Below are 22,482 nucleotides of genomic sequence, written 5' to 3' on the forward strand. Positions count from 1 at the left end.
ACTAGATCTCAGCGGGGTAGTATTTTAAATTCCTCTTCATGTAGAAAAGGCAGTGCTGGCATATATCATTTGAGATGGAGATAAACCTGCAAGACGTCTGCTTGTCTGCTGGTTGACTTTCAGGATAGCTGGTGTTAAATCTGTCAGGCTGAAAGTCTTGGCCCCTTGGATATAAATAAAATAAATAAAATTGATATGTTCTTCATTTAAAGCAGCTTTCTGGTCCTCATGGGTGGGATGTAAAAACCTTGAAAATGAAGGTCTGTATTCTCAGAGCAGAAAATGGATTCTTTCCACAGTCCTTGGGAAGCAGAGAGGTATGTAGTCCAGCTTAAAGCAGTCTTAGGATTCTGGCACTGCCTTTCCCAGATGAAGAGGAATTTAAAATACTACATCTCTGAGATCTAGTCATTTGATAAATTCAATTTATGCATTGAATTTATACTCTACCTTTTACCCGGGACAGGATCCAAGGCAGCTTACAGGCTTATTTAGAACTAGGTGTTGTGTCTCTGAGCGATGGCTTATTTGAACTATCCATGCCCCGAAGCAATTCTGTTCTGCTGTCTGTTTAAAACAGGAGAATGGAGGGACGAGGTGGAAGCAGAGGAACAGGTGGATGCTTATTACCTGAAGGCCTTGGATGGCTTCCTCATGGTCCTGACCGAGGAAGGGGACATGATCTACCTTTCTGAGAATGTTAACAAACACCTGGGGCTCAGTCAGGTGAGACAGTTGCAATCTGAGATGGCACAAGGAGGCAACCGTGCGGGTGAAGCTGAATTATAGTTTAGGGTTCGGAGGATGTACTAAACTGTGGTTAATCTAAAATGGAAGCTAATTGAAACTTCTGGTCACTTCATAACCATGCTGAAGGAGGAGATAAGACGAAAAAGCACTCAATTATGCTTTACTGAAACTCAGTCTCGTGATGCAAGGATGAATGTGGCCACTATCTTGCCTTCTGAAACATCCATATACTGTACATCACAATCTAGAATGAGAAACAGTGGCTCTTTATGCTGCTGTATTTCCTGCAGAATTGCTCCGTATATCCTTTAAAATGGCTTGTGCAACTTTTCATTCCGGAAACAAAGACCTACATTGTCCCTATTTTTTGGGGTTTGGAAGTTTTTAAAAACAACAACACTTGTCTTTCAGCCCTGCAGAATAGCATCCATTGCTGGCATTTTTCTCTGGCCATTTCAAAAGAGTCTTGAAAATGCAAATTTTCTGCCAATGGCAGCGTAATTTCTGTATGGATTATAGTGCTCTGCCAGCATATTTAAAAATGTGATGGTATCCTTGTGATCAGTTTTCTGGGAAGACAGAGCTCAAGAAAAAAGTCCCAATTGAATAAATATAATAATAATGAACATCATGATGCAAAGGGATCTTGTAGTACAAGAATGTCAATTCAAATTCAAAGCCTTGTGAGTGTGGAGATGAGGTGACAAGTTCAGTTTTACAAAGGCAGGAGGAAGACTGCCTTTGAATAAAAGTCATGGTTTTCACTTTTAAGATTTTATTAAATATGTTTTCCCCCTAAACCCAATTGGATTATATTATATTTGCTTCAAGTAGGTCAGTTTTATAACATTTTACAAAACATTCTTTTTTTTTAATTCTCTTCCCCCCCCCCCCCCCCTAAAACATATTCCTGTGGATGATGAAAGGTGATCAAACACATGCCCACACACAACCTGCTTGTATAGGTCTATCTCTGGATTCTCCACTCCAAACCCGCATCTAAGGAAGCAGGTTCGTCTTTGAAAGATCATGCTACTGGCTTTTTTTCTTTCAGTCAGCCTTAAATGTGCTACGTGATCCCTTTGCATCATGACTTTTATTGTTATGAATTTGTTTCTTTATTGCCAAAGACAAGTTGAAATCGTGGCAGTTGCAAATGACAATTGAAGTGGTTTGGGGAGGGGGGTCTTTTTTGTGTGCGTATACTAACGGCTAGAACCATTTGCTGCAAGATGTACCGGCTGTAAGCATCTCCTTAAATCACCTCTTCATAAACCCTTGAAGAACCGGGGCTGATGGTGAAAGAGAGAAATCGTTTTCATATGTGTGGGTCAAAAGCCTGCAGAAAATGCATTCTTCCCACTATGCGCTCTGGCTGCAAAGTTCTTAATGACATCCGTGGGAGGCTGAAAGGGAACGCAGGGAGGGGTGGATGGGATTCCGGATTGGCGAGCGCCAGGGCAGCTAAGCCAATCTGCTCGCTCTTGGCAGATTCTCGTTCCTGGGCACGTGTTTGAGCATATGGTGCTGTGCTCATCCATTGCTTTGCAGAGGCACGGGTGCACTGCCTCCAGGCTTCTCCCGCCCCCGCTTTCTAATGTTCCTAATTCTCTTTCCTCTTTCTTTCCACTAGCTGGAGCTCATTGGTCACAGCGTCTTTGACTTCATTCATCCCTGCGATCAGGAGGAGTTGCAAGATGTACTAAGCCCCAGGCAAGGTGGGACAACTGGGTGCAGCCTCCTTTCCTTGAATGGATACTCAGTGCATCCATTGGGGTTGGGTTGGGGTCCAGGAGAGCTGACTGTAAAACTCCCCCTTCTTTAGCTGTTATGGCTGGCAAGTTTCGGGGTCAAATTTTTGCCTTGGTCCCCTGCTGCAGGCTACGCTAGGTCTGAAAGTGGTGAAAAAAAGCAACCCTTTCCCCACCTAAAAATAAAATGCAAAAACTATCAATGGTAGAAGTTTCCAGAAACATGGGGGAAACATTTTTGTAGGAAATACATTGAAGGTGATTTGTGCTGGTGGGGAAGGGTCTTCTGTGTGTGCCCACCCTGCTTTACAACCACTCTTTTTCTGACAAAAACCTACCATTTCCTGATCCTGACATCATCATGCTCCTTTGAATGTATACGAACAGCAAATTTGTTTTCTGCACATTGATGTTTTTGCAGCCAAAAATGGCCCAGTGCATGAATGAGAGATGAGCCTTAGCTCACTTGCAGAAACCCTGGCTTTTGCAGAAGTAGAAAAAGTCATGGTAGTGGAGGACACAAATGATAGGGGAACCCCAGCCTAATGGGGACTGAGCATGCTCAGTAGCCCAATAAGGACTAATGGGTATTTGATCTCCCAGGTTTCTCAAAGAAGAAAGAAGTGAAAACGGAGCGCAGCTTCTCTGTGCGCATGAAGAGCACTCTGACCACCAGGGGACGGACCGTCAACCTCAAGTCTGCCACCTGGAAAGTGAGTGGCTAGAAGGGAGAGCATGGAGATGTATGGGGTGCAGCAGGGAATCACAGAGCCAGGAGGGAACAGATGAGGATGTGGGGAAGATATTTAGAAATATCTGTTTGGACTGTAATATCAGCAGGGCTGTACAGTAGAAATTGCCCTAGCTTCCTGGTAGTGACATATGTGCATATAACATGAGGGTAAGCATGTGTGCATTTTACTTTGGGTGGGGCACGACGGTTCAAAAAAAGAGGGATCATAAGGAACTGAACTCTCCCTGGAAGCCAAATGGAGGCTGTTGTACTTTGGCCACATAATGAGAAGACTTGACATGACTCACTGGAAAAGAGAATAATGCTTGGCAAGGTGACGAGTGCCAGAAAGAGAGGGAAGGCACATAATAGCTGGATAGATTCAATCAAGGAGGCCATGGCCCTGAGCCTGCAGGACTTGAGCTGAGGACAGAAGGGCTTAGAGGCATCTCAGTTATAGGGTCACCATGTCGAAGTTGGCTCCAAGGCAGTTAATAGCAACATAAGGAACTAGCCCTAGATATCCATGCCCTAGTCTGGCTACTCAAAGGTAGTCTTCAAAGCCTTGAAATGTTAGAGAAGGCGTTGCTATATAGTGATGGTGCTATGGTGTTTTGGTTGCTGGAGGAAAGTAATATTTTTGAGCTCATCTTAAAACAGGCAGGGCAAATACTTTCATGTGCAGCAGCGGCTTCTGTTTATTGGTTGCTGTCCTCTCCTGTCCCCATAGGTGCTGCATTGTGCCGGGCACATGCGCTCATATGCACCTGCCAAGCCTGCTGCAGGGAAGGAGGCAGAGGGAGGCTTTGTGGAACCCCCTTTGCGTTGCCTGGTGCTGATCTGCGAGGCCATCCCACACCCTGCCAACATTGAGACACCCCTGGACAGTGGCACCTTCCTCAGCCGCCATACTATGGACATGAAATTCACTTACTGTGATGACAGGTAAGCAGAAGATGACAACAACTGGAATATTTTTTAAATTGTATTTTTAAAATTTAACTTACTATTTTCTGCACAGAAAATGCTGCTTCCTGTGCAGAAAATATTGTTTGACTGTGTTTGAATTTGCACGTGATAAATCCTGAATTACAAATAGTGTTCGTAAACGGTGCACTTTTTGAAGACTTCCTTGCAGCTAGAGGAAAACGTGTAACGTTACTTGTTACTTCTTTTGAGAAGAGAATTAGTGAAGATTTACATCAGCTACTAGTCAGGTTGGCTCTACATTGCCTTTTTTAATGATGTAGTTTGTCTCTGCATGTGAGCTGATGAGGAATGCAGAATGGATTCGCACTCATGTCCTGCTGGCAGTCTTCCCAGAGGCAACTAGATGGCCACTGTGTGAAGAGAATGCTAGAGTGTATGCTGCCCACTGCATGTGTTTAGCCTATTTATAGATGTGTCAGTATCTGTAAATCAGGGTTGGGCAACTGCAGCAGGTCCAGAGACCAGTTTTCTGCTCCTGAAGCTGCATGGATTGCCAAAACATAAAAAGAACCCAAGTGCCAGAAGCATGTGTGTATTTGGATGTTTTATTTCAAGGATTTATATCTTGCCTTTCCCTCCAATGGGATACAAGGCAAGTTACAATAATTTAAAAAGACAGATGTAAAAACATTGGTTAAAAAGTTTAAAAATAATTAAATATTGTTAATATTAAAACATAAATTAAAAACACATAGCTAAACCAGAAATAAAACATAATACATTGATAGCACACAACACAGTGCTTGCCAACAAAACTGCATCATAGGTTCTCTATAGGGTCATCATATTACTTGTGTATCAGTGCAAGGAGTACCTGCAACCTATTTAAGAGGTGAATTGCCTCTCCTGAAGGCCAGATGAACATACCCTCCAAGATTTCACATATGAAAACTGGGACATATGTGGCCAAATAATATCAGAGTATAGTTGAGATGTTATTAATGTTACTAATTAATTAAAGTTATTAATGAGGAAGAACACATAAACTAAGAGAAGCAACAGCAGTTTGCTTTTGCCTGAGCCTAGGGCTAACAGAGCTAGTGTAATGTAATGGGTTTGAATATTGGACTATGACTTTGCAGACCAAGGTTCATATCCCTGTTCAACTAGGGAAACCCTGGGTAACCTTGTCCAAGTCACCCTCTCTCAGCTCAGAAGAAGGCAAAAGCAAAGAGAAACCCTCTCTGAACAGATTTGCCAACAAAACCCCATCATAGGTTCTCCTTAGGGTCACCATCAGTCGGAAACGACTTGAAGGCACACAACAACAACGAAGACTAAATGCAAGATTTCTCCCTCTTCTTTGCTTCCCGCTTGCTGAGTTTAACCGAGTACAAACTACTTTTGCTCTTGGAACTCAGTGTGCAGCAACTGAAGTAAGCTGAAGACAAAGAGGGAGAGTGGGAGAATGAAACTTGGACATTTTGAAAGCAGCTAAAAAGTGGGATGACAGAGAATTAATTGCCACTATCCCTGCCAAATTGGGATGTTGGCAGATATGGGAAAAGAAGTGTTTGAGGAGTCTTGAGAAGTCAAGGGTCTTGAAAGGAGCTTCAGGGGCTACATGCCTGGCTACAAGGCTGTACCGGCTGTTCTAAATGTATATGCAGGCTGGAATAACAGCCTCGCCCGTGGGAGATCTGCATTACTGTCTCATTTCTGGCTGTCTCTTGTTCCCTTCTCTCTGGGCAGGATCGCCGAAGTGGCTGGATACACCCCTGAAGACTTGCTTGGCTGCTCCATGTACGAGTACATCCACGCCCTGGATTCGGATTCTGTCAGCAAGAGCATAAACACCCGTAAGTCATACCTACCCAAAGCCATGCCTCCTTTCCTCCCCCAGGTTTTTGAGGGATGAGATCCTGATCTTGAAATAATAATTTCCTGAAGCCGAAAAAGAAAAGGAAAAGAAAGGGTGGGTAAGTGGGGAAGGGAGGAGACAATTTCCCCTGTTTCCTCGGTAGCAGCCTCAGCAGAGTACCGAATGTGGTTAGCAGGGATTGAAATTAATGGTGTGACTGCTTGGTTTTCATTTCTGTTAGTCCTTGTGATGGCTCAGATAAGCTTGAGGATATGTGGGAGGCATGGGAGCAAATTTCAGAAGCCAGAAATATCTGGGGATTGATTACTCTGCTTTAGTCCTGTTGCCATCATCAGTAAAAAGGGAGTAAATAATGCAAAATCAATAGGAGCATGTTAATAGGATTTGTGTAACGGCACGGAGGTGAGAGGATTCAGGGTGCTGAATTTGGATAGATAAGCATTTTTTATTGTCGTTGTGTGCCTCCAAGGTGTTTCTGACTTTGGGCAACCCTGAGACGAACCTTCTTTTTTCTTGGAAACATTCATCCAGAGGGGGTTTGTTGTTGCCTTCCTCTGAAGCCGAGAGAATATGACTTCCGCAAGGTCACCCAGTGGGTTTCCATAGCTGAGTGGCAATTCGAACTCTGGCCTCTAGAGCCCTACGCCAACACTCATGCCACTATGCCACGGTGGCTCTCACATAAGCAATGAAATTTACAATAATACACACCTCTGAACAAAAGACAGGTTTAAGCAGGGATGGGCAGGCTTTCATCTTGAAATATCTACTTAATGATTTTGGCCAGAACCTGAGGTCCACCAGCCAGAGCCAGATGCAAGCTGTAGTCCCCAGAGGATGGACATTTGCTAAGAATAAAGGAAGATGGTTTATCTGAACACTTGCTTAACACAGGAATTGTGATCTATGCCAGAACTGAGTTCAGAATCTGTAAGCCCAAAAATCTATTCCTGGTTTCCTCCCAAAGTTCTGTGTTTCAGCAACCTAATTTGGGGCCGAAAACCTTTTAGCAGCTGCTGGGAGTCTGCTGGGAATTAGGATGCTCGGCTAATCTCTTGCATACCATCGAGGTAGATCTCAGTCTACCTTCTGCTCAGATTTTGGCTTAAAGAGCTTATTTACATAGTGGCTCCTAGCATTCCTCTAAAATGGCTTCTGAGTTAGAGCAGTTTGGAGGAGCCCAGTGTGTATCCTTGTGGTAAATCAGCTACAATAAGATCCAACAAATTATGGCTGGTACCTATTCAGTGTTTACAATGTTGTAAGCTAGACGTAGGACACTGTAAATACTGGGGTTCATTTTTACCATAAATATTGGGAAAGTGTCTCCCAAAACTCACCTTAGAAACCAGGAGCAGCAACAACTTAGATGCACTGAAGAATAGGGCAGTGAGTGAAAAAGCATCTACCACCTCCTGGCAGCAAGGCGCTTTGGGACAAATTGCTGTGACATGACCTCACAGGGTCTGGATGCTTCTTCGGTAAACCCTTTGCAGTCCAGAACCTCAGAAATTCCTATATTGGTGCAGCTGCCTGGTTTCAAAGATGGGTTTTTGGAGGTCACACCAGGAGCCATAGCCATGATGAGTGAGACCCATCATTGTATCTATATCTGCTGAGACAGGATCTTGGCCAATATGTTAAACTAAAGGAGGTAGCTCTGGTGTGTTGCTGTAGACTGGCTCCTTTTATAACGGGCCAGGCATTTCCCCCAAAATTTCAAACTTAATATTCTTCAGAACATTCCCATTCCCCGTTTTTATTGGCATGCTTTAAAGCAGTGCTTCTCAATTTCTGGTCCTTCAGTTGCTGCAAACTGAGTTCAGAGCGCAAAAATACTCAGCGAAGGGGAAAGGAGTAAAGGAAATTGAATCTTGCACTTCCTAGGAGGCTCAAGCAAAAGTAAACTGTTGCAGCCTCTCCTAGCTTGTGCCTTCTTCCTCATGAATATATTTTTTGCCATTTTGACCACATTCTGATGTTGCTTGACAAGACAAGTCCTGGTTTTCATGGGGGAAAGGTTGTAGGTTATGAGCTAGTTTCTTAACACAGAGAGAAAGAGAGCGAATCCTGTTCCGCCGTCAGGTCTCCTCCCCATCACCCAGCTTATCCGTTTGTCTGTCTGTTCTAGACTGTCTGTGTTTCACTTCCTATTGGTAGTGCTGAGCAAAGGGCAGGCCGTGACGGGGCAGTACCGTTTTCTGGCCAGGAACGGCGGCTACCTGTGGACCCAGACCCAAGCCACGGTCATCTCCAGTAGCAAAAACTCCCAGCCTGAAAGCATCGTCTGTGTGCACTTCATTTTAAGGTAAGATTCTGGGAAGGTATAGTATGTCTGTCTGCACAAAGAAAAGAAGAATCCGGGAATAGGGGTTTGTAGCAATGATCAGAGCTTGGAAATTTGAGTTTCCCATGTTGTCTGGGAGATGCAAGGACAATTCCTCTTCCTCTTTAGTGCAAGATACCTTTTTTTGTTGAAGATGTCAAAGCAAGGAGAGATGTAATAGCTGTGCAGAGACCAAATTCCAAAATGTCTTTGCAGAGAAGGGCAGTTCGCCCTTTGGAGGATCTAGAAGGGTTAAGGGGTACAAAAAACAGCCTTGAGGGCCTCATGCAGTATGACAGCCCCTTTGCACACCCTAGCTTTAATGCATAATATAGCATGGATTCTCCCAGAGCTGGCTGGGATAAGGTGATCATCAGAGCTGGGACAAGTGAGGATGGCCTCTTTCCAGCTAGGTAATAAGTGGAGGTGATGCTGGTGCAGTGTACTCAGGTAACACCTACCTTGCCTAAATTCTTTTTTACAGCCAGGTGGAAGAGAAAGGGTTGGTGCTCTCCTTGGAGCAGACGGACCGCCAAGGAGAACATCGTCGGCTGCCCCCGCCCTGCCTCGAAGGGCTGGACTCTGATGGAGCACTCGATGAACTGGACTCCAACGGTGGAGACACAATTATCAACCTCAGTTTCGGTAGGGAGATTATTTGGGCACTGGGGGTGCGGATGCCCTGGCAAAATTCAGCCACAAAAAGATTTGGGGTCCATATGCAGCTCACGGACCCCAGAATTGCCACCCCTGTCTTAAGTCTTGCTGCTCTCTTTCCTTCCTCCCCAGAGCTGCGTGGACCGAAGATCCTGGCTTTCCTTCGTCCTGCCAATATCAGCGAAGAGGAATTGCAGCTGGACCCCAAGCGCTTCTGCAGTCCCGATCTCCAGAAACTTCTAGGGCCCATTTTCGACCCTCCTGGGGCCCAGAACCAAGGAGGGGGCACCTTGCGAGCAAAGCTTCCGGTGCCACTACCCAAGCCGTCTCCAATGGCCAAGAAGGTTTCTGGAAACAGCAGTCCAGTAAGGAGCCTGTAGAATTAGTCCCTGGACAGAGGTGGTGGTGGTGATGCTGGGGTGGTATTTATGTTGGCATGAACCAGCAGGTTGCCCTTGCAAGTGGATGGTCTGCATGGAAAGCCTTGTTGGGATTGGGGGGGGGATGTCTGTGGGTTTGTCCATTACAGATATGTTGTGGTGGTTGTAATGATCTGAGGGATAGTGATAGATAGATGGGGATAGATCCCCAACCTTTTGGCCTGAAAAGCAGAGCCAAATGGCTTTAAATATATAAATACATTTGGTCATTTGGCTAGTCATGTCTGGTGTGTCTGTGTGGGGGAAACATTGTTGATTTGTGTGCCAGCACACTATAGCACACTATCACCTTGTAGTTAGTTTTCCCTGCAAGAAATTGACTTTGGGATCTGGTGGGTGAGAAAGAGAAGATAAAGATTGAATGCTGTCTTGCTATGCAGGAATGGCTGCACCAATTTTCTCCTTCTGTTTGGTCTGCTTCCATTCTCTCGCCCCACCAGGTCGAGCTGCCGGAAGAACTGCTTTTCGACATGGAGAATGTGCAGAAGCTCTTTGCTTCCAACAAGGAGACTGAGCCAATGGAGACCACTCTGCAGGTAGTACCAGTTGTGGGCTGGAAAAGGGCTTCTGTCTCTTCAGTCTGGTGCTGAGTTCAGCAGCCTTAGAATATCAACTTTCATTTTTCCACCATTGCCTTCTTTTTAAGAAGCTTCAGTCCACTATATGTCCCAGACCTCAGAGCTCCCATAATCCCTGACTGTTGGCCAAGAGAATACACACACACTCACACACACACATATATATACAGTGGTACCCCGGGATACGAATGCGCCGCCTTACGAAATTTCCGGGTTACGAAAAAAAATTATTTAAAAAAACTGTTCCGCGTTACGAAAGTTTTTTCGGGTTACGAAAAAACTTTTGGTGCTTTTCGGCGTTATTTCGCACCAAATCGCGGCTTTTCCCCATTAGCGCCTATGGCTTTTCGGCTTGCGAAAGCCTTTCGGGTTACGAAAGCGGCGGCGGAACGAATTATTTTCGTAACCCGGGGTACCACTGTACTGTATATTTTACATCCCAAGGAATTCCCTTGACTGCAGCTAACTCTCTGCTGCCCCCTACAGGATTATGAAGGCCTGGATCTGGAAATGCTGGCTCCTTACATCTCCATGGATGATGACTTCCAGCTCAGCAGCACTGACCACCCGCCATGGCTGGCCGAAAAACGTGGAGACCCAGGGGCAGGGGCCCGACCGGGCTCTCCACCTCCGCGGCCTCGATCCCGAAGTTTTCATGGCTTATGTGCCCGTCCGCCCGAGTCAGCCGCCCTTCCCCGCTGGGGCAGCGACACCAGCTTGAGTCAAACCCGTCCTGCCCAGGGTCCAGGAAACAGCGAGAGTGGAGCAGGACCAGTGGTGGAGATGGTGGCATCAGTCAAGATTCAGTCTGTGCCAGAAGGGACCAATCTCAATGGCCAGGTGGCTTTTGCTGGTAGCAGGAAGAGGTGAGAAGGCTGACATGTTTTAGTGTAAAGATCAATAATATAGTGGGCCTTTGGTATCCACTGTGGTTTGGTTCCAGGATCCCCCATGGATACCAAAATCAGTGGATGCTCAAGACCCATTATATACAATGATGTAGTAAAATGATGTCCCTTATATAAAACAGCAAAATCAAGGTTTGCTTTTTGGATTACTTTGGAATATTTTGAAGCCATGGATGGTGGAATCCATTAATGCAAAATTTGTAGAGGGATGATCACCACCATCATCATAATCAAATAATAACAACAACAATCTGTCTCTATAGATAGATTTGCAAAACAACAACAGATTAAAATACAGTGAAGGGGATGCATAATACCAGTTAAGAAACCCTTAGAACACCAGTTTAAGAAATATATTACTCTAGTTACAAGAGCATAGCATCAGTTTAAAGAGCATACTTATTCAAAACAATCCACTCATGCTTTTAAAACTCATATTTTTACAATCATCTGGTAGGCCTGCTGGAAGATTTACATGGCAATCTTTCATAGGCTTATTTCCCGGGTGCTGTCCAAACTTTTATTATTTTAAACATTTTATGCTCTGGGAACATATTTTATGTTCTCAGGGAGGTGATAAAATAAAATCTGGCCCTGGAAAGAACCTTAATATAGGCTCCATGAAAGCCTCATCAGGACGGGTGTGTTATGTGCCATAAACAGGATGCCAGGAGGGCAAAGGCCTACTCTCAGTTAGAAGGGACACAGAGGCAAAAAGAGTCTCTGATGATATTTCAAGGTCTGGAGAGCAATGTGTAGGAGAAAGCAATCCTTCTGGTAACCTGGCCTGTTAACCTGAGTTAACTAGCATTTCCAGTTGTGAGCGTCTGAACTCTGCTTTTGCTTGCTTGCCCTGCCAACTTATCTCTTCACACTCTTTCTGCTGTTGCTCCCATCTCCCATTCTCCTTGAACAGGGCCCGCGAGCTGAGTCTGGAAGATGAGAGGGATGTCTTTCTGGAAGCCGGGCCTGCTAAGCGTGCCCATGGCCATGAACCTGATGGCTTTCTGATGCCCTCCCTTAGCCTGGTATGTGCTGAAATTACCTATCAAGAGGTGGGAGGAAAGCATCCTTGATCAGTGTTGAGAAACCTCCCTGCAGCCAGGCATGTTTCGACCACAGGGAGATAAAGTGAGGACCATTTTGTTAGGGACCTCTTTCCCATCCCACCAGGGTTTCCTGCTGAGTGTGGAAGAGTGTTTGGATGCCAGGTCTGAGCGAGGCTGCGGAAGCACCATGGCACTGGGCAAGAAGCTTCTGTCTTTGGAGGAACCGATGGGTAAGTGGCACCTGCTTTGTCACCAGGGTGAATGTATGGCAGGTTGATAATTGGTCTAGATTTTATTGTATAATGGTTGCATAGAACAGGGGTTACTTTTCACCAGATTGCTTCAGTGCAGTTGGTGCAGCCCCTGGGAACAGGTCTGGCTTCAGCAATTGGCATACCAGGACATATCCTGGAATCCATGTTCCCAAAGGGATGATGAGGGTTTGACATCTTGTTTGTTCCCCAGCACCTGGCCCTTTCAGCCTGGAAACCATGCTTGATTCCACCACTGGTCTCCTGCGGCTCATGAGTGGCTTTGTTCATTGGTGGTACTGTATTGGCGTATGAGCCAAGTAGCTGTTGCTGGTTAAGCCTGTGTGCAAATGTGAGAAGGAGGGACAGGTAGGCAGTTACCCCAGCCTTCATGAACTGGCTTCTTTGGAGGCATTGCTGAAATGGGCCAGGGAGGACAGTGACCATGCGGCTCCCTGGCCCACTGTATCAAACATAGTAGACTCCTCTGATAATACAGGAAAGGTGGGAATAGAAGAAGTGAGGCTGGAGTGTATATCTTCAGTTTCTTCTACCTTAAGAGTGAGTAACCTCCTTTGAATTCAGTTCCAGAACTGAATTCTGAAGTTCTTGGAGGGCTGCGTAGGCAGTAGCCAAAAACACCAAGCATATTATATCTTGAGAGAACCAGCATGGTGTAGTGTTTTGAGCATAGGAATACGACTCAGGAGATCAGGGTTCAATTCTCTGCTTGGCCATGAAAAATCTACTGGGTAACCTCAGGCAAGTCACACACTCTCAACCCCAGAAACCCCATGACAGGTTTCTCTTACGGTTGCCATAAGGCACACCAGCAACATTTATAGCTTAAAGCTCTTAGTACCAGTAAGGAAACCTTAGGTGAGAAATTTTAATCTTTTCCAATCGAGAAAGGAAGCCCACACAAAAGCTGGCTGCCCTCCAAATAATGTCATGGGAAAGGAAAAGCATGGCTATTTGGTTCATATTCGGGCGCCAAGAGGGTCAGAATTGCCTAACGTAAGGTGAATCTATCACAGGGTTTTCTTAGCAAGGTTCGTTTAGAATGGGTTTGCCATGGCTTTGACTGTGGCTTTACCCAAGGTGGCCCACTGGGTTTCCATGACTGAGTGAAGATTCAAACCCTGGTCCCCTAGGGTCCTAGTCCAACACTCAAATTATCATGGTGGCTGCACCCCTAGCCCAGGCAGCTTGAAAACTGAATGTCTTAAGAGGGCTTCTAGATTAGGATTATTTTGTTCCCATGTCCAAAGCAGCCCAGTTTACATAGGTAATGTTCCTAAGCCAGCTCTCCAAATTTTTAAAGATTTTTAGAAGTGATGGTCTGCTGTATGCTGTTTGTTTCAGACGTGCCCCCCCCCCCCATCATTTTTTTTTAAAAGCCCTAACAGCGTTTCTCTCTTTCTCTCATTGTCTGGTTGCCATTCTCTCTCCCTCCTTTCTTGCATCCAGGCCTCTTAGGGGATATGCTGCCGTTTGTGGTGGACGGACCAGCCCTCTCCCAGCTGGCCTTGTTCGATGGCGAGGACGAGGGCTCGGTGCGTAGCGGAGGGCACTTCCAGCTCGGGGAGGAGCTCCTCGTGGAACTGGACCAGGCCACCTGAGCTGGCGGCTGCGGTCACCACTGCCGCACCTTCATCCCACACTCCTGCTCCGCAGACGGGACAAACGGAACCAAATCCAACCCCCAAATCATCCATGAGAGGCAGAGTGGGAGGGGGCTCTTCTTCCTCCTCCTCTTCCTCCTGGTCCACTTCCCAATTCCTTCCTTGTCTCCCCAACTCCCAACCTCTGCTGGCCTCCTCAGAACTCTTCCTACCTCAGTCCTCTCCCCCTCAATGGGCAGCCTCTCCCTTCCGGAGATGGCGAGGGAGGAAGGCCCAGCCGAACTTAGGAGCCTGCGTTACGTAGGAACTTGATCTCCCATCACCCCACTCCCTCAATTTGGTGCTTACATACCCTTCTCCGGGTTCCTGAGATGAGTAGCAGAAGGGGGTGGGTTGGGTTCTTTTAAGCACTCAGTCCGGCATCAGTGGCAAGAGTCAGTTCTCTTACAAAACTCCCCGTGTTAAAGGGGGCACCACGGTGTGGTCTGTTAAAGACCTCCCTCCTAGGGTTGGCCCTAGACACAGAGGTACACTGTAGTCCTTTAAAACTAGAGATGCAAAACCCATTGCACTATATACCCTTCCTGATACCCTTGGCATTTGCCGCCAACCCAGAGGGTTCTCCTCCCCAAGTTCCCAATTTCTTGCATAAATTCGTCCATTCCTGAAGTAATTGGGACCACTCAATCTTGGGAGATTTCTTTAAAAAGAAATGGGGAGGGCTTGGGACTGGCTTCATATAAGCCTGGGTTAATGCCTGCTTCAGCTTCTTGGGAAACATCTAGCCCTGGTTTCCCAAAATCTTCAGGTGCCTCTTTGGCACCCTCTTAATGTACCTCAGTGATGCCCTTACCCTTACGGACATGCAATGGGTATCGTCAGCAGTTCAGGTAAGCTGAGAGATACAGTTTAGGCCAGGGTAGACTGCTCTTGCAGCCCCTGCTTTGTAGTACAAATCTATCCCCCCCCCCCCCGAAATGGCCAAAAATTATTTCCCCCAGAGAGAGAGAGAGGAAGTCATGATGCTCTGGTATTTTGGCCAAATTTAAGGTCTCTTTAAGGTGACGTTTACAAAAGAGATCTACATCATGAGATCCATGGCCACACAGTTTTAAACGTAGAAAAACTGAATGTATTCTAGAGTTAAAGGGAGCTAAATCACTTTTTAAAAACGTATTTGAAAAATAACATTCCTCTCTCATTTGGACACATTTACACTTCTTCCGAGGTCCCCTCCGGTCCTCAGCTCTTGTGTGCTTTTTGGGATTTCAGTTTTTAAATTGAATTTTCTTCAGTGCCCCAAAATTGTATGATTTGGGCTTCAGAAGGAAAACGTAAGTTTGAATCCTATTTGAACCAAACAACAAGGGTTTTTAAAAAACCTTGTAAACAAAGGACAGTGGTTTTAAAATCCCAGTCCAGAAGACAATGTTGAGGAGCCTGGTTCTTATTTACAATCTGAAACTTTTAATGACAATCTTAAAAGGCAAGTTTCCTGAATTTAACAGGGAAAACCTGAACTTCCAGTACTAAGAGCACTGGTTGCTAAACAAACCTCTAGATTTAATGGTGAATTTAAATTGCCATCAATCTGAGAATAGGTTGTTAGGAAGTCAGCATTTCAATCCAGTTTTGTTTGTGGGAGAATGAAATTTGGAAAAGGAAAACTCCCCTCTTTTTTATTTTGTTTTACTCTGATCCCAAATTTCCTACTTGGAAGTAAGTTCCATCAAACCCAGTGGGACTAACTTCAGAGTAACTGTATATTATAGGATTGAGGTTTTCGCCGATCACCCTCACTTTTTTTATTGCCTGATCTTATGCATGTTTACTCAGAAGTACATCTCATGGTGTTCAATGGGATTACTTTACTTCCAGGTCAGCATGCCTAGGAGTACAACCTCAGTTGCACCACATGGTGATATCAGCATGGAAAGGTAACTCATTCTTAGCCACTGTGAAGAAATGTTTCATAAGAAATGCCCCACAAGCCCATCGCTGGAAGTGACAGAAACACTCGCAACCAAATTTTGCGCTTATGAACAAGGTACCTTTCCATTCTGCCCAAAGAGGAAGAGTTCTGTGTAACTCAAAACCTTGCATACACCTGCACTAGCAAAAGTCGTTGAAAGATTGAATGGCCTTACCTCTTTTATGTCTTTTGATATAAAAGGACCATCGTAGTAGTAGTCGATGCTCATCGTAGGGTTACCACTAATTCTATGAGGGAAAGGCTCCTCTGCCTGCCCTTGTTACCTGGAAAGTGTTGCTTCTCCCCATAATGCTATCAAGCCTGGGTGAAACAACATTGACCATGTACACAACTGTTAAAACCATAGGCAACTTACCCTGCATGGATGCAGGTAACCCTAGTTATAAGCCCATTTGTTGGGGGGGGGGGATTCCCCAATAGTCTTGGTTTAAAAACAAATTAAAAACCTTGTGTTTTTTCTTTTGTTATTTAAATCTCCGTAGTCTAGCCCTTGGCATTTTTAAGCCTTTAGCCGCAAACCCTTGAGGGTTTTGCGTGTTAAAGATTGGATTTTCCACCCATTCCCACACCAGGCTTAAGTCATTACGATTCACTGCTTCCCTTCCCTTCCATCCCTTACTGTCCAAAGCTCTTGGATAAGAAAACAGAGTGTAGGAGACAGTGTAAGCTAAGCCAGTGTTTCTCACCCTTCCCTTGGGTGTGTGTGTGTGTATGTGAAAAAGGATTGCCAGCCCAGCCATCAGTGGCTGAGCAATCCCAATTTTCCTTGCTAGCTCCAGAGGGGGAATTCTGTTTCCCAGCTGAGTAGGAAGCAACAGGGAAATGAATGGGGAAAAATAGCTCATCCTATGCTTTCTACTTTTTGGAATGTTCCTTCTTCCTCCAAGTAACAGGAGGCAACTCATTGGGGCACCTATCCTGCAGTCATAGTGACCCTGTAGACCAGGGGTTCCCAAACTCTGGTCCTCCAGGTGTTTTGGACCTCAACTCCCAGAGGTTTCAATCACCTTAGCCAATGGTCAGGGATTTTGGTAGCTGAAGTCCAAAACATCTGGAGTAACAGTTTGGGAACCAATGCCTTAGATGAAAGGGCATTCTGGGGCGAATTTTACATGTAGGTCTTTGAATCCAGGGGCCCATTCACGCTACACCATTGTAGCACTATGATTCCACTTTTAACTGCCATGCTAAGATCCTGTGGGGACCTAGGCTTTGCGGTTTGGGGAAGCACTAGCACTCTCTGGCTGAGACTTCTAAATGCCTTTTCCTAAATTGGAAATCCTAGGAGTCCATAGGATGCGACCATGATGGTTAAACCATTGTAACCATCATGGTTGCATCCTTTGGACTCCTGGGAATCATAGTGCTACAACTGCGTCATGTGAAAGGTCCCCTCTGTCCCTCCCTCTACCCCGAAAGTGTTTGGGAGGTCAAGAGTATTCGAAAGGCTTGATTCAACACCAAACTTGAGAAGGATTTGGCCCCTGCTTCCAACCCATCTGGGGCTGTCCATCTTCTTAAATGAAAACTACCAACAGGATCACGGTCCCTAGCAAGGCAAAGGGTGGTGGGGAGAGAATTCATCCCACTCTTCCTTCTTTTTCTTACTAGCCAAGCTGAGAATTGCAGTCAAAGAGGGACAGGTGCTGCCCTTAACACCACTTTTGCCTCCGTCGCCATTCACCTGTGCCTTTCACATTGACAACGTCACCAGCACCAAAAAAAGAGAAGTTGCATTTTTTAAAAAAAGACCAAACCCAACCCCTTCCGATCTCTTCCGGGTTGGAGGAGCAGCGCAATTGTCAGTGGCACTGGAGAATGGGGAGAAACAGGCTGCAGTTTTCTTCCTGGATCCCCAAAATAAGGTGACTCCTCCTGTTTTCCACCAGCGTGGAAGACGAAGGGGGGAAATTATGCACCCTTTTACAACTACCTCCCTGTTCCTAACATGCTTCCTCTCCCTCATTTTGCCCTGCCTTGTCCTAACTTCCAAGCCGCTTGGTTTGAAAAGCAAGGAGGCTGGGGGATAGGGGGGTGCGGTGGGGATTTGGCGGGTCAGAGGGAAGGAGGACCCCTTTGTGAACCATTGAGATCTCAAATACAAGACTGTTGAATTTTCACGGTGAGCGAAACACAACACACACACACAGTGCATATACACACACACACTAATGCACCAATGCACACACAAAAAGCACGCGCAATCACACGAGGTTGGGCCACCCTTGGCCCGAGGCAGCTCTCTTGTTTTCAAAAGCCGCACTTGACAACACGCACAGAACAATAGAATCTCCAAGCCAGGTGAAGAACACGGGATGTTGCGTCTCTTTCTCTCTTTCGCTTTCTCTTTTAATTTTTGTTGTTGAATGATTTCTTCTAATTGTTCGTTTTGATTCCCAGCCTTGGAGAAGAGGGGCGGGGGGACCGGAACGGTCGTCTTGCCCCCTCCCCGCCGTTCCCCGCCAACCCACTGTTGGATTTCTTTTTTGATTTTCTACCTGGTTTCATTTTGTTTCTTTTTCAGAGACTGTGGTGAAATGATCATGGCACCCTTTTCTTACTGTCGATGTTGCTGTTTGTTGTTATCGTAGGGTTGTAGCTTCTTCATTTCTCGTCTGCCCCCCTCCATCCCCAAAAGCCTGACGCTGTGGCCGCTGCCACCCTCCTCCTTTGGATTTTAACCGGTCCTGCTACTCTTGTTTTTTTACAAAATGGGGGGTTTGTGTCTCTCTTTCTCTCTGCCCTACCCCACACTTTAGTGCTTGTTCTACCCCGGGTTAAAACTGTAAAGGGGAAACCGCTTTCACTTGTTCTGTGGCAGCCATTTTGCAGCAGCTGCTAATTCTGCCATGCCCACTTTTGAGGTGACGTGTCATGCGCATTGAGCATGAGGTGCTAAACGACACTCGAATTGTGGTGCTTTGTCCCTAGTGGTGGTTTTTTAAGGCCACGGTGTGGCCATGGTGCTCTTGCCCACCCGCAGCCTTCAGTACACCTGCGATGGTTGCTAGCTTACCTAAGAGACTGTGACGGTCAACCCTCCCACCTTTTCTAATTCAGCCTTCTTCTTTGGTGGTTGGTAGCCCAAAAGTCAGGTGCCATGGATTATAATCTCACATACACCCAGGGCAACTGTCTGGCCACCCAGAGGCTATGGTGCTAGTCCTCATGGAGGGTTGTACCCACCTTCTTCCTGCCAGCGCTGCTTTCAAATCTGCAAGAAAGGCAGAAATTGGGACAGGATGCCAGGGACAGACCTGGGAAAAGCTTCAGTCTTGCTTCAAGGTGGGATTAGCAGGCGAAGTCACAGGTCGGGTTGCCAGAATGAAAACTCTACACAGCTCCTGTGTCTTTAATTACTTTGTTGAAGAGGGACTTTTTAAATAAATAAATAAAACTTTAATTGAAATAAAATTCTAATATGTTTCTGAAATCACAAATAAGTTGTACCATCTTCCTGCATGACTTCCAAATTGTTCGTTCTTCTGCATATAGAATAAATCCATTTGTGTTAAGTTATCCTCAGAGACACGGTTCCTACCATTTCCTTTAACATTTGATTTAATAGATATACCGTTCTAAATAGGAATAATGTTAACTTCTTGGCTCTCGTTCGTATAGTGCTAATTAAGCAATATAAAACGATGTAGAATTAATCTAGAATGTAATGTAGAAGAGGGAATTTCAACAGGTATTATGTGGTTGTGTGGCAAGCAACACCTCTGGAAATTCCCTAAAAGTGATTAAAGGGACAGAGGAGCCTTCTCTAGTTTTAACTCTGGCAACCTTAGTCACAATTGCCCCTTTGGGGGTCTAGAACTGGCAAATCTTGCTTAGAACTTGTTCTTGAATTTGCTGCACAGAACTTGGCAAAATGAGTTTTTGGGACTACGACTCCCAGGATCTCTCAGCCAGCAGTCCCCAAAAGCAACTTTTCCCAAGCTCTGCCCTGTTAAAATAGGCAACTGGTACTCTATGGCAGCTACCCCTATGAAGGGGCATAGAAAATGGCAACCTCATGTTCAAGGGAACACACATCGCCCTGTCTCTAGTGGCAATTGCTAAGCTGCTAGGGCGGCCCCGGTGCTCCATTCCCGCATTTAATGGTGGGGATGGCTGGGCCAAACAGAGGATGTGGACCTCCTTCCTTCCCTCCCTCCGGGGCCAGTGGTCTTTGGCAACTAGGCTTCATGGATGCTGGTGCATGGTGCCATCTTGTTCAAGCATCTTGAAGGGGAACAGGTTGCACAAGCCACAGTGCAAAACCTTCACCTTTTGGGGAGACACAACCCCCCCCTTTTCCGGCCAAGCTTACACACGCACATTGCCCCCTCGCTCCGAATATTTGTCAAGCCAGCCAGCGCTAAAGAGTGAGATCGGTGGCTTTCAGAATGCCTTCTGGGTCCCATATAGTGGCATCAGTCGTGGTGCGCGAGTGGTTGTGAAAGGTAATAGATGCTCGCCACTGATAAAAACACGTGCACCACGACTGTGGGAGTTTCCTACAGCATTAGTTCCCTGTGTTTGGCTTTTTATATATTTTGGACTTCAGCTCTCAGAATCCCTGCCTATTGGCCATGCTGGCTTGGGATTCTGGGTGCGGGAGTCCAAAACATCTGGAGAATCAAAGGTCGAGAACTACTTTTCTGTAGCAAATTTGGCTCACTTTTGATCTCGGTTTGGCCAAAGCCCTTTCACACTTCACAATTGTGGTACTATGCACTTTTAACTGCTATGGAAACCTGGGGCTTGCGGTTTAGGGAGGGGTACTTAGAATTCCCAGCCGGAGAGCGCTAACGCCTCACCAAACTACAAACTGCAGGCGATTCAAGCAAAATCATTGTGCTGTAATTGTGTAGTGTGATAGCAAGCCTGGCTATGCCTCTAGGACCATGGGATATGAAGTTCTTTGTAATGTGGGAATTCACAGAAGGCAGGATTTTTGAAAACTGTTGATCTCGGTTAGGGCAAAACCTTGGCCTTACAGGCTTGAAAATGGAGGCCTATTGCATCCTTAAGTGCCTCAAGCTGATTTCCAAGATAAGAATGCCAGAAACTTTACGCTTAATCTATGACTTGTGGGTCTTCAGGAAACCTATCTGCCATACTCAGTTTCCTGCTGTTTGTCAAGGGATCTACAACAGTGCCTTGGGTCAAATTATATATGGGGGGATCTTGAGTTTTGTTGAACATTGCAGTCTGTGGAAGAGGGTAGGCAATCCTTCAGAGGCCAATAGATTTCAAATTCCAAGGTTCCTCAACATTCACTAAGGCTGATGGGAGCTATAGTCCAACGATCTCTGAATGGCCACACATGACCCTACCTTGGTCTAGAATGGGGATGCTCAACCGTTGATCCTCCTGCTCTTTTGTACTTCATCTCCCAGAAGTCTCTGCCAACATGGCCAGTGAGGATGGATTCTGTGAGCTGAAGTCCATAATGTCTGGAGGACCAATGGATCAGAACCATTGCTCTAAGAACGAATCACAAAGAGTTTGTGACCCTCACTGGGGATCCTTTCATACTACACAAGTGTAGTGCTGTAATCTGCTTTAACTGCCATGGAAATATCTTGTGGGATCCTGGGATTTGCATTTTAGGGTGAGGCATTTGGGATTCTCAGCCAAAGAGCTCTAGAGCCGCAGGTCCAAAACACACTGCAGAATAATCCAGCTTGAGACTGCTTTAACTGCCCTGGCTCAATGCTAGGGGATTCTGGGAACAGTTAAAGCGGTCTCAAACTGGATTATTTCTGTTTTCATGGGATGTTGCCCAGACAGTTATGTGTTGAGTGGGTCACAAAATCAGCGCTTAGTTTGCCAACCGAAGGGCTTGCTGGCTATGACAAAGGGGGCCGGGACGGGCTTTTTCAAAGGGGAGCCGGTCGCAGGAGGCTGCAGCGTCTCTTTCAAGGCTTTGGGCATCCGTTTATAGTATATCATTTTTATATATCTTGTTTCCTCTGCCCTTGTGTATGGTTAGTATTTCTTTTCCCTTCTCTGTGGCGGGATCAGAATTGGCCCCCGCTGCCTATGTATCTTATCGCTGTTGTGAAGCATTAAATACGTCTGGTAACATCACTTCTCTCTCTCTCTCTCTCTCTCATTTTTTCCCACCTGACTGAAAGTTTATTGGAGTGCCAGTAATATGATTTATTTGATTTAAGCCACTTTTGTGAGCAAAGCCACGTTTTGTGGTTCATTTGGAGCAGTTGCTCCAGGCCCTATGTCCAGTGTGCAGAGGAAAAGGTTATACACTCGTCCCTCCACATTCACTGGGGGTAGGCGCACAGGACCCCTGTGAATGTAGGGAAACCGCAAGTAACAAAAACATTAGGTTTTTACCTGAGACAACACCTCTCTAGGAATCTCTAGGTCCTCCAACCTCTGCCAGACATTGGCCATAGAATTGCGCTGGAGAAGCTACGAAGGCCTAGAGGAGTGTTCTCTCTAGGAAGCTTTTTCATGCGACTTTTGGGTAAAGTTGACCATAGAGTTGCGCTGGAGGACCTAGATATTCCTAGACAGAACATCTTAATAAAATGTGTGAATTATCAAATCTGCAAGTATCAAATCTGCAAACATGGAGGAACAAGGGTAGTTTGAGGG

General features: G+C 45.8%; 1 protein-coding gene across 3 annotated transcripts in view; it reads left to right on the forward strand.

Annotated features, from left to right (window-relative positions):
• Positions 1-21,954, forward strand: part of HIF3A (hypoxia inducible factor 3 subunit alpha) — a 45,868-nt gene extending 23,914 nt beyond the window's left edge. For all 3 annotated transcript variants that reach the window (XM_089478880.1, XM_089478881.1, XM_089478879.1), the window contains exons 3-15: positions 581-726; positions 2,384-2,468; positions 3,105-3,214; positions 3,965-4,179; positions 5,917-6,023; positions 8,207-8,354; positions 8,857-9,017; positions 9,162-9,394; positions 9,910-10,005; positions 10,534-10,913; positions 11,872-11,983; positions 12,129-12,234; positions 13,726-21,954. In XM_089478880.1, the coding sequence (XP_089335006.1) occupies positions 581-726; positions 2,384-2,468; positions 3,105-3,214; positions 3,965-4,179; positions 5,917-6,023; positions 8,207-8,354; positions 8,857-9,017; positions 9,162-9,394; positions 9,910-10,005; positions 10,534-10,913; positions 11,872-11,983; positions 12,129-12,234; positions 13,726-13,877 (2,051 nt within the window). In that variant the 3' untranslated portion in view covers positions 13,878-21,954. The remainder of the gene's footprint in view (positions 1-580; positions 727-2,383; positions 2,469-3,104; positions 3,215-3,964; positions 4,180-5,916; positions 6,024-8,206; positions 8,355-8,856; positions 9,018-9,161; positions 9,395-9,909; positions 10,006-10,533; positions 10,914-11,871; positions 11,984-12,128; positions 12,235-13,725) is intronic.
• The last annotated feature ends 528 nt before the right edge of the window (positions 21,955-22,482 follow it).

This window comes from Sceloporus occidentalis, unplaced genomic scaffold, assembly GCF_023333645.1.
Source record: "Sceloporus occidentalis isolate IW3139 unplaced genomic scaffold, rSceOcc1.0.p SCAF_13, whole genome shotgun sequence".
NCBI lineage: Eukaryota > Metazoa > Chordata > Lepidosauria > Squamata > Phrynosomatidae > Sceloporus > Sceloporus occidentalis.